We start from the raw sequence: 12,971 nt of genomic DNA on the forward strand, positions 1-12,971 counted from the left end.
CCATTTCCCAAGATGCCCTGTGTCAATGCTGTAGCCCAGGGAGGCTGCCATCTTGTGCCCTGGGGGTGAAAAAGCCTGGTGCAAGCTCTCTCCCCCTGTCCTTCCATGCTGTGGGAGTCCTGACCGGTTAAGGTTCTCGGGTGGCGTCCTTTACACTTTTATTATAAAATGTTTTGGTCTTATACAACTTTTCTCATTTAGTTAATTTCAAATTACTCTCCCGTCTCCTGTAGTCCTCTTTTCTGGTTCTGGTTGTAGAGCCTCAAGTTAGAGTCTAGAGTTACAATGCCTGAAATCTTCTTCTCTTCAGTCTCAATTGTTAATTTCAGGTACAAAATGAAGTCACAGGGAGTGAGATTTGGCGAAAACAGGTAGAGGAGTGAGAAGCAAAAACCGCATTGTTTTCAATCATAAACTCTTTGACTGACAGCACGGTGTGTTGTGCCGGAGCGCCATCACGGTGCCAGATGCTGCTCCAGTTTTTTTTTTTTCCCTGAGGTTTTCCTGTAGACCACCGGTTCTTAAACTTTTTTTTTTCTCACGACCTAAGTTTTGCCTGTGGCGTGTCTGTCCGACCCGTAATCATCGTGAACAGCTACCGATCGTCATCCCCTTCCTCCTTGAAGAATCACTACCAGTCGCCTAGCAAAATCTCCATCAATCAGCATTCAGCCAGCGGGTGGAGGAGTTCCCCCTTGGAGACTCTCTGCCAATCATCATCCAGGAGGGTGGGGGTCACCTTGTTGATTAACTGCCAGTTGTTCTCCGTCTGGGGGGCTTGCATGCAGCAACCCATTGCAGGCTTTCCGCAAATCATTTGCGACCCTTTCTCATTCAGTTTAATTGTAATTCACGACTCAGCGGACCCCATTATACACATCACGTGATCCACAGTTTTAGAAACACAGCTACAGATGCCTCAGTAGTAGTGGATCGGTATTAAAATTTTGACTTCAGTATCACTCCGGTGCCCGGGGTTTGTTTCCTGCCTTGCACCCTGTGTTGGCTGGGATTGGCTCCAGTAGACCCCCGTGACCCTGTAGTTAGGATATAGCAGGTTGGATAATGGATGGATGGACTTCAGTATCAATGCCAGTTTTTGTACCTCAGTACTGGTATCAAAATTGTTCTGAAGCAAATAACAGATAACTCCAAATCCCACCCAAGCCCAATACCCACCCAGGGTCTTACTCCAGCCTCTCTGGTATGTCACAAAATTACTCGTCTCTCTGGTAAGCTGCACCATTGTGTCGTACTGCACACTATTTCCCTCTTGATATCTGTGAAGTCCTGATCTTGTTGAAGCAAATATGGTTGGAGGGGTCCACAGGAACTCCCTATCACGTTGAAGCTATAAGGGTGGGATTCTCGTGAATTTCCAATCCTGTCAAATCAATAAGTGGGGGTTGGGGTGGGGGGAGTTCCCATGAAGTCCGGATTTCATCAAAGCAATAAGTGGGGACCACCTGTGAAGTCCCAATCTCTTTAATACAATAGGGAGCAATCCTGGTGAAGTCTTCATCTTGTCAACGCATTGGGTAGAGGGGGGTTCCCCTTCAAGTCCCAATCTCATTGAAGCAATAATGGGTGTGTCCACGTGAAGTCCTGATCTCATTGAAACAGTTAGGGTTCACGTGAATTTACAATCTCGTCAAAGCAATATGGAGGAGTCCGCAGGAACTCCCTATCTCATTTAACCAATTGGTGGGGGGTGTGGTGATTCCCATTAATTTCCAAATTTAGCAAAGCAATAAGAAGTGTGTCCATGTAAAGTTCCGATTTCGTCAAAGCAATAAGGGACAGTCCCCATGAAATCCCAATCTTATCAAAGGAGTGCCCTGCCCTGAAATCCCAAGCTTGTTGAAGAAATAAGAGGATGGGGTTCCTGGGAATTTTCTATCGCGTTGAAGAATGTAGTTTCGCTTCGTGAAGTCTATTAAATGGACCAACAACTGCAATAGCGGGTGTCAGTTTATGAGAATTAAGAGGAATGCTGATGTTTACTTCCGCTACCAAAAATCCCCCTGATACCGTACCATTTTAAAATTTGGGGTTTTCGGTAGTTTTCCAGTACCGGTATACCGTGTAGCCCTAATCAGCAGTTCAGTGTAATGTGGCTGATTAACTGTCTGTTCATGGGAAACAAACTCTTTATGAAGAAGTCTGTCAATATTGAAAAACGCGATCATCACTGTCTCCTGGAAATCTGCCCTGGTGACTTGGTGTGAGAAAATCTCCAAACTCACTGGCGATCAGCTTGCCACGATGCCACTTGGTGGAATAATTAACTAATGACACCTTGCGGCATATTCGATAACTACACACTACTCCGGTGCTATTGACCGGAGTGCTGGGAATTTCGGAGTCCCCTCTCGTATGTACAACATGTGTGAGCCTGTGTAAGGGTGTGTGTGCATGTGTGTGTGTAGTGGGCATTTCGACATGTGTGTTTACATGTGTGGCAGTGAATATGCACAGCATGTGTGGGCCAGTGTAGCGGTGTGTATGCCCATAAGCACATGAGTGTACAGTATGTGGGCATTGCACACGCATGTCTCTGTCTGTACCCACAGGTGATCGTTTTTGCACAAGGCGTCCCGATCAGAGTACCTGAAGAAGCTGCGTGGGTGGCCCTCCACGCTCTCCTAGCTGGCTAAATGGGTCAACATTCTTGTTTTCAGAAGCCACGGTTCTCGTTTTCTTTGAAAGATTTTCCTTAATTGACAGCGGTCATCCTCATCACGACAGGGACACGGTGGGTGTGTGAGAGTCCTGGGCAGGCTCACCGCGCTGACACCCCCACAAACACGCACACAACACCACCCGGGCACACACTGGTCACTCGGCATCTGATATCTGGCTGCCTGATGCCCACACCTCCGGGCATGGGCCTGCGATTTTGGGTGATCTGTGCAGCGACTGTCACGCTTCGGCTCTTTGCAGTTGTGCTCTCCGTACCCGCCGCTTGGCACCCCTTTCTCGCCTCTGCCTCCTTCTTCTTCCCTTTTCTCTCCTACTGCCTGGCAGCCTGTTGTTTCAATACTTTCTGTACTCGTCACTTAACCAGCCTTTATATATTCTTGGCTCCTCTACCTGCTGCTTGCCAGCATTTTTTCTTACCTGTACCACCCTGCATGCCAGTCCACTATTTTCTTTACCTTGGTTCCCACTACTTGCCGACTCCAACACCTTCTTGTCCCAGCTACTTTCCACTCCTTTTGTCTTTTTGCCCCTTTCTTGCTTTTCCCCAGGTACCCACGGCTTGCCAGTGCTTTCACCAACACCCTTCCTGGCACATGTTCCCTGCCAATCCTCTTTCCTTTCCCTTGCCTGCCAGTTCTCCTCCCTTTCCCCTGCTTGGCAGGCCCTTCTCTGTCCGCCTTCTGTAAAAACAACCCTTTATCTCTCTCTATCTTTTGTCTGTACCCTTGTGCCAGCTCTAGGTCTGCCTTTCTGTTCCTGTCCCCGCTGCTTACTAACCTTCTCGACTTGTTCCCAGTGCTGCCCGGCGCTCTGCCTTTCTGTCCTCTGTACCCGGCGCCTTGCCGTTCAGCCTATTAACTCTGCTCCATCTCTCTTTCTCTCTTTTTCAGGGATGCCATATTAATAAGGCCTTTATAAAGGTAGCTCCTGCTCTTCAGTCTCATGCCACACATGTACCCCAACGCCGTTTCTTTCTCTCATTTTCGTTCGTCAGTGTTCTTTTTTTTCTTTTTTCTTTTGCCCATACCAGCAGCTCCCATTTGCCCACGCTGACCCACTGCCTGTGCCGGCCCACTACACTCTGCCAAGTGCGCCAGGCCCTGATATGCCGCTGGGTGTAGTGGGCTTGTAGGCTCAGGCCAGGTGGCTTTGTGCAGCTGGTTGTAAAGGAGTTGTCCATTCCTGGTCACCACGCCTTCACTCAGTCCATCCCCATGTTGTGACACCATCGCGCACTCCTCTCTGACTTCTACTAGTCTTGTGCACGGAGACTATAGAAGGACTGCCCATGTGGCATGGTCTGGGGTCGCGCTGCATGTCTCTGGAGCCCAGAATGCATGGCATGAAAGCCAGTGCCGCCGTCCATCCCTCTCCTCCACCACCTGAGTGCTGACTGAACTCATGGGGTTGCCCAACTAAGTGGACCCCATTTCTGGCCACTTTCCCCCCACCCCCTATCCCACCCCATTGTACCAGAAGGGTCAGTGACATCTCCGTGCGGCCGGAGGTCTTAGGAGGGTCACCAGCATGCTCTTTACTCTTTGCACCCTGTCAGTTCAAAGGTCACGTGTCCACACTGGAGAAAAGTCCGGAAAATCAAAGCAAATCCCTCGCAACCTGCTGAGGTGCAGCCCCACCCACCACCACGAGAAGGCAGCAGATGACCAACCCGCCCGAATCACGCCTTTGCTTTGACTTGCTGCTGGCGTCCGAGGGGGGCGCAGCTCACCTACTCGCTCAGGTGGGAATGGCCAGGTGGTCTGGGTGTGGGTGCAGAGCATTGTGAGGGTGGGGTGGGGCCGGAGGGTTTACTTGCTGCCTTACTTTTTCATTCTTTTCCTGTCCTCCACCCTGGGGTGGGTTGGAAGGGTGGTCCGTCCCACCAAGTTGCTGCACATCTCACAACAGAACCCAGTTATGTCTGAAGCCGCATGCAGCATGTGGCCATGTGAGTCAGGACCACCTGGCCGTGCTTGGTGTGTACCCGCTCTGCCCCCCCATGAGCATCTTAACTGTCTTTTTTTTTTGTTTTTTTTTTTCCTGTCTTTTGATTTTAATTCTCAGCTCGCCATGGTGGCCCAGTTGTACGTCCACCCGTTGGAGTGGACATCTACTTCCTGAAGGTGCATGGGGGAGTTGGATTTGGGGGTGGGGGGGAGGTTGCACAAGGTGACACCGAGAAGGGGTGTGGCACGGGCTTCTGTCTCCCTTACTAGCGGCTCATCTCTCCCGTGTGGTTACAGGATCAGAGCCTGGAAGACCCTTGTAAGGTGCGTCCCGCAGGAAGTAAGGAGGGTTTGCTGGACTTTGACTTTCAGAGTGATGTGTGCAGAGTGGATCGCATGGGGACGCTTTGGTGGAAGGGGCTGCTGGCTTGGGGGAGTAGGATGGGACCGTCAGCTGTGTGCTGATGCTCTTGAACACTCCGGGATGCTTGCACTTCTGACATTGGCAGGTGGACGCCATTGCTCTGGTCCAGCCTGTTGCCTGTGCTGTCAGACTGCAGATTTGACACCAAAGTGCTACCTGTCCGCCTGTGGCTGGCTGCTACCTTGTTGGTGTCCAGCTTGCTGGGCTCAGGTGGGTAGTTGCTCGAGTGCTGGTGTCCGGCTTGCTGCCTAAGTTGGCCTAAAGGTGGGCACCGTTCCATTGGTGTCTGTCTTACTCTTGTGGTCAGTTCTGCTTTTCCATTTTTGAAAATCCTAATGTCCAGTGGAGTGCCGTCTGGCATTTAAATGGCTGTCACACCCTCTTATTTTTGGCCAATATGGGAAACCTCAGGAGAGAAGCTGTAGGTGACATTGGTGTCACCTCAGCCTTTCAGCCTCAAGGGGCACTTTGTGTCCTCCATAATGCCAGATGTCACTCCTGCTTCAGATTTTTTTTTTGCTGTGCAGTGCAGCTTGGCTTAACTACTTGGGCTGACCACCCCCCCCCCCTCCAAAAAAAAACCCCTCAAGTTTGTTTGTCCTGTGGATCTGACGTTGCCTTGGTGAGTTCCCGGAATTTGTCCAGGAGGAGGTGTGCCGGACATCGGCTGGGCCTGGGAGAGATGGAGTGTCCCTGAGCGGAAGGACCAGAGGCATGTCTCCTCGCATGACGCTGCCTTGTGGCCTCTTTCTGAAGTTGGCGCCTGCCAGGTCCCCTCGGGTCAGGCTGACATGTCCTGTGAAGGTGTCTTCTGATTCTGTGTTTTAGAAAGCTAGACTGGGACCTGGGAAGAAAGTCATCAGCCCTCCGGAAGATGGCAAGCCAGGACTGCCCTGCAACAACTTGGACAGGGTGAAGCTGACAGATTTCAACTTCCTGGCAGTACTGGGCAAAGGCAGCTTTGGCAAGGTGGGTTGGAGAGATGCTAACTGGGAGGAAGTTGGTGATCTAACGCTGAAAAGAAAATCTCGGGTTAAAGTGCAGCACAAAATATCAAAAAAAAAAAACAAACCAAAAAAGACCAGACCTGCCTTGGGATTGGCCTCACCACTACTTAAATGGCAGGCTTTGGCCTGTATTGGCCTAAAAATGGAGCTAAGGCTGATAGCCTCCTTAGCATTGTGTTTACCCCCAAAAAAACCAGCAACATAAATGTTTTTACGCAAAACAGAGACTTGTAAAAACTAAACCATTGACAGGAATGCGATAGAAAGGACGTGTGTGGTGTCCATTGCTGTCTCGATGCAGATTTAGTACATGTCCTTCATATGATACGTTGGTCACCAACACGAAGCCCAGTCTTGCAATCAGGACCCTAAAAGCGTGTTTCATTTGTTATAATATTTTCTTTGGTTGCGCGCGGATGAGAAGGTAGAACGTCACTGCCTGATCCGCACAGTCGACACGCCCCTCGTGTTATTGAAGCCTACCGCAGTGCAATGCTTAGTGATTTCCACATTCCCCTGATCTTTGACATTATGAACAGCATTCAGGGGCTTAACGTCTTGCACGCCCTGGCTCTTCATTGCAATCTATTTGCCTTTCTGTCACACCATGCTGAAGCGTCAGGTCAGGTCAGATTGGGGAGGATGCACTGGCACATCGCGTTGCCTCACCCACCACACAACAAAATGGCTCAGGATCCTGGCTGGCAACCCCCAGGAAGACACGCTGTCCAGTCCCACCCTCCAGAAATCTGACCCTCTATCTGCCACAACCAGGTATTACATGGGCATCCCATTGGCCTAGTCCAGCCACTTGGGTTCCCAACAATGAGGATCTTATGAGCCAGATCACCCTCGGGGAAATGCGCCACATGGCCATAGTGCCGTAACTGACTCTCCTTCACAGTGCAGGTAATGTGCCTCATTCAGGACTCCATGAGCAGCACAAAGTCAAACTAGCGGTACCCAATGATTCTCTGAAGAGACACAGTACTGAAGAAGTCCAGTCTTTGTCTCAGGTCACTGGTTAGCGTCCATGTCTGGCAGCCATATAGCAAGATAGGAAGCGTCACTTGACCAAATTCTCTGCATATCATGGCGGTTCAGTCGTACAGTGTCGTATCATGCATCAATTTCACTTTCCGCATCAACGTCTGATAACCAATTCACATCGTCATCACTATCATTCGATCTGAGCAGTGCGTCACTCTCAGTTTGTTCTGCAGCTGCCTTTATGGCTTTTTGTTTCCCAATGTCTATTTAAGATGGAAGCTCCACCCCAATCATGAATATTGATGAGTTACTTTAGAGTAGCAAAACACACAGAATTGTTTCACAGCATCCACTAGATGGCAGCAGAATACCGTCCTGAACACCTTACGGGCTTAAAAATGTAAAGCGGATCATTACATGTCACTCCGAGTCTGACCAGAAATTACCAGAAATTATACGATAAAATCAAGTCCCAAGTTATCTGTGGGCGAATGTATCCCCGAGTATATATGGTAAGTGGAAAACCCATTAGAAAACTTTTGACGAAAACAGACCATCCAGAATGATCAAACTCGAGATTCCCAGTGACTTAATTCCTCCAAAATAACACCAATTCGAGTTTTGTAAGACCCTAAAGTCCTCCTGTACTACTTGGTCACTTATTTCATGTGTCTGTGGTTCTCTGTGTGAAGAAAAACTTCCTTAACAAGTTTCCAACTGTGTCCCCATGCTCTTGATTTACTCATTTTAAAGTCACCGTCTCGATCCACTGGACTCATTCCCTTCATAATTTTAAACACTTCAGTCAGGTCTCCTCTTAATTTCCTGAAGGCTCAGCTCTTTACATCTTTCCTCATAATTCGTCCCCTGTAGCCCTGCAGTCAGCCTCATAGCTGTTCTCTGGACCTTTTCTAGCGCTGCTATGTCCTTTTTGTAGCCTGGAGACCAAAACTGCACCCAGTACACCAGATGAGGCCTCACCAGTGAGTTATAAAACCTTTCCAGAACCTTCATGGACTTGTACTCCACACATCAAGGCGCTATATAACCTGACATTCTGCTGGCCTTCTTAATGACTTCTGAACACTGTCGGGCAGTTGATAGCTTAGAGTCCACTGTGACTCCTAAATCCTTCTCATAAGGGGTACGTTCAAGTTTCTGACGTCACATTTTGTATTCAAACCTCTAGTCTCAAAGAAAACAAAATTAAAGTTTTTTAAAGAACTAACAAAAAATGAATTGCAAAAAAATCCAAGGTCAGCAAAAAATAGGTTTTAAGATCTAAGTCAAACAAATCCAATTCAGAATCCAAGGACGTGATCCGCACTCATTAATGTAGCAAAACGAGAGCAGGAATAAATCTATACTAATAAAAGGCAAAGCCCTCACTCACTCACTCACTGACTCACTCACTGACTCACTGACTCATCACTAATTCTCCAACTCTACCGTGTAGGTAGAAGGCTGAAATTTGGCAGGCTCATTCCTTACAGCTTACTTACAAAAGTTAAGCAGGTTTCATTTCGAAATTCTACACGTAACGGTCATAACTGGAACCTACTTACGTACATATATACGGCCATAGCCTGCAGCTCGGTCGCCGTGTGACATGGAGTTGCGTCCCCCATCATCACGCCTCCCACGTAATTGAGTGCCTGCCCATATAAGGCCGCCTGTCAGCGGCAATCCAATAGACACGCTGCCGCTAAATATTCGCGGGTGAAGGACTGTGCTTATGCAAACGAAGATGGGATGGTCATGGATAGACTAGTGTTTGGCACAAACTCAGCGAAAGTGCGAGAGAAACGTTTAAGTGCCGGGTCTTAGCTAACATTAAATAAAGCCGTGGACATCGCGAGATTGCACGAGATAGCAGAAGCACATCTGAGAACCTGCGATGCATGTACTCCGAGCGGCTCACGTGAACTGACTGTGAATGCGGTACGCAGAGAACAAGGAAGAGCTCCAAAGAGCGCTGAACAAAAAACACATTACACAATTGAGAAGGCAACAAAAGAATATGAAGCGAGTGACGCATACAAGCACATTCATAAGTGCAGCTACTGCGGAAACAAAGCACAATGTAAAACGTAAGTTTAAATTAAGTTTATAGACACGCTCCTGCTGGTGTTTGTCATGTCTATGACGAATACGATATTTGTGAGATACAAGTTTAATGAGAAGACGCAGGGTATAAACGAGACTTTTGATCACTTTGTAACGGAGTTAAACTTGCTGGTGAAGGACTGTGTTTATGCAAACGAATAGGAAAGCAGGGTGTAAAGCTTAAGTTTAAATTAAGTTCATAGACACGCTGCCGCTGGTGTTTGTCATGCCTAAGATGAATATGATATTCGCGAGATACAAGTTTACTGAGAGGACGCAGGGTATAAACAAGACTTCTGATCACTTTGTAATGGAGTTAATATTGCTGGTGAAGGACTGTGCTTATGCAAACGACAATGAGATGGTCAGAGATAGAATAGTGTTTGGCACAAACTCAGCAAAAGTGCGAGAGAAACTTTTAAGTGCCGGGTCTGAGCTAACATTAAATAATTGCTGGTGAAGGACTGTGCTTATGCAAACGAATAGAAAGCAAATGTTACGTTATTTTTAAAATGTTTAATTTTCTTTTTCATAACAGCTTTAACACACTTCTCCGCTGCGAAGCGCGGGTATTTTGCTAGTCAGATGAATAAATAACAAAGTCCATTAACAGTTACTTTGTAAAGAAAGTATGCTGCTCTTCCAGGACTAGACTTTGAGACCCCCGTGTCAGACCAGTACCTCCTTCCCTCTGTGTGACAGTCAGTGGGCCCCAATGGGATTAGTATCTCCTGTTATGAATCCCAAAGCTCGTAGTTCCAAACATGGCCACTAGAGGGGGAACACTGTCAAACCAGGCTAGTAACGAGGGCAAACAAGAAACTTTAAATATAAAAATATTTATTCTTTGCCAGAAAAATGCTCTGTAACGCTGAGAAACTCCAAAGAGTCGTACAATTCTTGTTAAAGGCAACTCCAAATTCCCAATGCAAAATCCTAGGAACAGTCAAGAAACAGAGCAATAGGTCAAAAAAATATCCAATAAATCATTAAGCACAAGCAGAGCGAGACAAAAAAAGGCGCTGTGGGTGGGAGATCCTCCAGATTTATAGGACGGAGGACGTTTCTTGGTGGTGATTGGCAAGTGGCCCTGCTTCTTGGGTGACCACACACAAAACACACAGAATATAAAAAAGACATCACATAGACATTTCCCCAAATAAAGAATGTTGCAGGTAATCAGCATAAATAAGATAATCAAAAATAAACAAAAGAAGCATAAAATATGAATTTGAAACACCAGCCTGGCCGAGACCTAACATCTCCTCAGTCAGCCTCTTTTTATTTCCTACTTAAAATTTCCTTTATTAGGTTACAGTGTTGGGGCGGCACGGTGGCGCAGTGGTGGCGGTGCTGCCTTGCAGTTAGGAGACCCGGGTTCACTTCCTGGGTCCTCCCTGCATGGAGTTTGCATGTTCTCCCCGTGTCTGCGTGGGTTTCCTCCCACAATCCAAAGACATGCAGGTTAGGTGGATTGGCAATTCTAAATTGGCCCTAGTGTGTGTTTGTGTGTGTCCTGCGGTGGGTTGGCACCCTGCCCGGGATTGGTTCCTGCCTTGTGCCCTGTGTTGGCTGGGATTGGCTCCAGCAGACCCCCGTGACCCTGTATTCGGATTCAGCGGGTTAGAAAATGGATGGATGGATGGAGGTTACAGTGTTGGTTGTATGCACCATCTGTTGGAATGAAAAATGCAATGTACCTTAATTAGCACATGTGACCAGCACCTTGGAATGGTCATATTAAGAATAAGACCAGTGAGCGAGCGGTCCCAAGTGACATCGAGGGTACTGTGGACTGCAGTTCCATTAAGTTGAATTCCTTTTCGTTCAGATGTTGCTTCTGCACTTTGAGTTACATACTAGACCAGGGGTGGGCAACGTCGGTTCTGGTGGGCCGCAGTGGCTGCAGGCTTTCATTCCAACCCAATTACTTAAGTAGAAACCAATCCTTGCCAGTCTCACACCTTACTTAATTTTAATGGCTTGCTAGTGTGCAATGCAAAGTTCTTATATCGTAGATTTAGGATGTCATCCAAACGACTTGAAGCCTAAAACGGATCATTTTCAGTCTGTCGCATTTTTCTCTTAAGTTTTTTAGTAAAGCAAACTGTGCATGATGAACACACACAGATGCAAATGGAAACAAGTTAGATGGGGAACTGCTGGCAGCTTTGTCATTTACATCTTATTGCTACAAAGGAGCCATTAAAATAGTGAATGCAGCATTTTAAGACTGAAATAAGCAATTAAGGGTGGGGAACCTTAACAAGCGAGACCACTAAAATGAAGCCTCAAAATGTCACTTAAGCAATAACTGACTTCTCATTAAGAAACCACGGCTCTCCAAGACCAACATTGCCTACCCCTGTACTAGACCAATAGACCAGGACTGGGCCAGCGAGTATAAAGCAAGAACCAGAAATGGCATCATTGTCATCCAATTGTATCTGGAGTGACGCTATGTCCAAGTGCAGGAATGACAGGGCGCAGAAAGGATGAAAACGTTTAGAACACCAACCAGGTCATCCCGTTTCATTGAGAAAAGTGCAACCAAAAAAACACACACCTCTTGGTGTTTATAGAAGCAGCCCCTTGGGCACATAGCGACCAAAGTATTCGGCTCTTCGCTGCTCCTTCACTGCGGGACACTCTGATCTCGAGAGATGCCTCTTTCCGGGCAGCCGGGCTTCTTATATTGCACAAAGTGGAAGGGGCGGGGCTAAATGCCCTCACTGGGCGGTGTCTTGGAGCTGCAGGCAGAAGAGAATGTTAGCGACAGCGCCTCCTCTTGCCCCGGCGGGTTATCACATACTTCAATCGAGATCCTCCGACATGCAGGCGTGACAGACGCAATACCCGTTTGTTTAGTTTGCTTTATGTGCAGACATGGCCAGTCAGCAGTGACCTTCTGTTTCATCCAAAAACCGACCAGAGATTCACATGAATCCTGCCAAGAAGTAGGAGAGTGAGAAGTTACAAGAGGGAGCTCCAAAACCTCCAGATTAGGGTAGGGGTGTAATGAGTGCAACAGCCCTAAGGAAGTGGAGTTTAAACTAGGAATGCGCAGAGGGAAGTCTTTTTATTTTTAAAAGAAGCAAAGGTTGAAACCAAAAGGAATGAAAATGCTGGTGTCAGATCCACAAGTCACACGTCCAAATCAAAGTCAAAAAGCACAAGCAAACGTCGGCGCCACCTAAAGAATGGGTCCAGAAAAAGCCAGTAAGCATGAAGAGAGTTTAATGTAGTATTTTATCTATAAGCTTCAACAAACTGGACACATGACGTTCCCTAATCATGACAAACATGTGACGACAAACAAAATGATCGCAGTCAGGAAACTGAGCGTGAATACCAATTGTCATGAAATGTCATTGTCATCAGGGGCAGACTGGCTCATGGTCATGGACCGGCCGTTTCATGAAATAAATTTTATGTACTGGTTACTGTTTGACATTAAAATTAATTTTCTAAACTACTAAACATTATCTGTCCGGTACTGTGATTTATATAGTTCTATATAATATACCGTATTACGTCAAGTTGTTTTAGTTGTCAGAACACAACGTTGCAGTGAAAAATTTGGTCAAAACTGCCTTTTGCCGATTTCTGTTTCGATACTGCTGCATTTCGGTTAGCATATACATTATTGCAATTTATTTTATCTCATTTCTAGTATTTAAATTCTTCGGTACTAATAATTAGTTTAGATTATGCATTTTATTGTTCTCTGGCCGTCGCCGTGAGCGATAATTAGTGGTTTTCAGCTGCCATTACTAGTATGATGAAATAAAGTTA

At 47.0% G+C, this 12,971-nt stretch overlaps 1 protein-coding gene across 1 annotated transcript in view; it reads left to right on the forward strand.

The window, feature by feature from the left end:
- Window positions 1-12,971, forward strand: part of LOC120517149 (protein kinase C alpha type-like) — a 77,183-nt gene that overhangs the window by 15,245 nt on the left and 48,967 nt on the right. Inside the window, exons 6-7 of the mRNA XM_039739300.1 lie at window positions 3,594-3,623; window positions 5,902-6,042. Of these exons, the coding sequence (XP_039595234.1) occupies window positions 3,594-3,623; window positions 5,902-6,042 (171 nt within the window). The remainder of the gene's footprint in view (window positions 1-3,593; window positions 3,624-5,901; window positions 6,043-12,971) is intronic.

The sequence above is a fragment of the Polypterus senegalus genome, chromosome 17, assembly GCF_016835505.1.
Source record: "Polypterus senegalus isolate Bchr_013 chromosome 17, ASM1683550v1, whole genome shotgun sequence".
NCBI classification, from domain to species: domain Eukaryota; kingdom Metazoa; phylum Chordata; class Cladistia; order Polypteriformes; family Polypteridae; genus Polypterus; species Polypterus senegalus.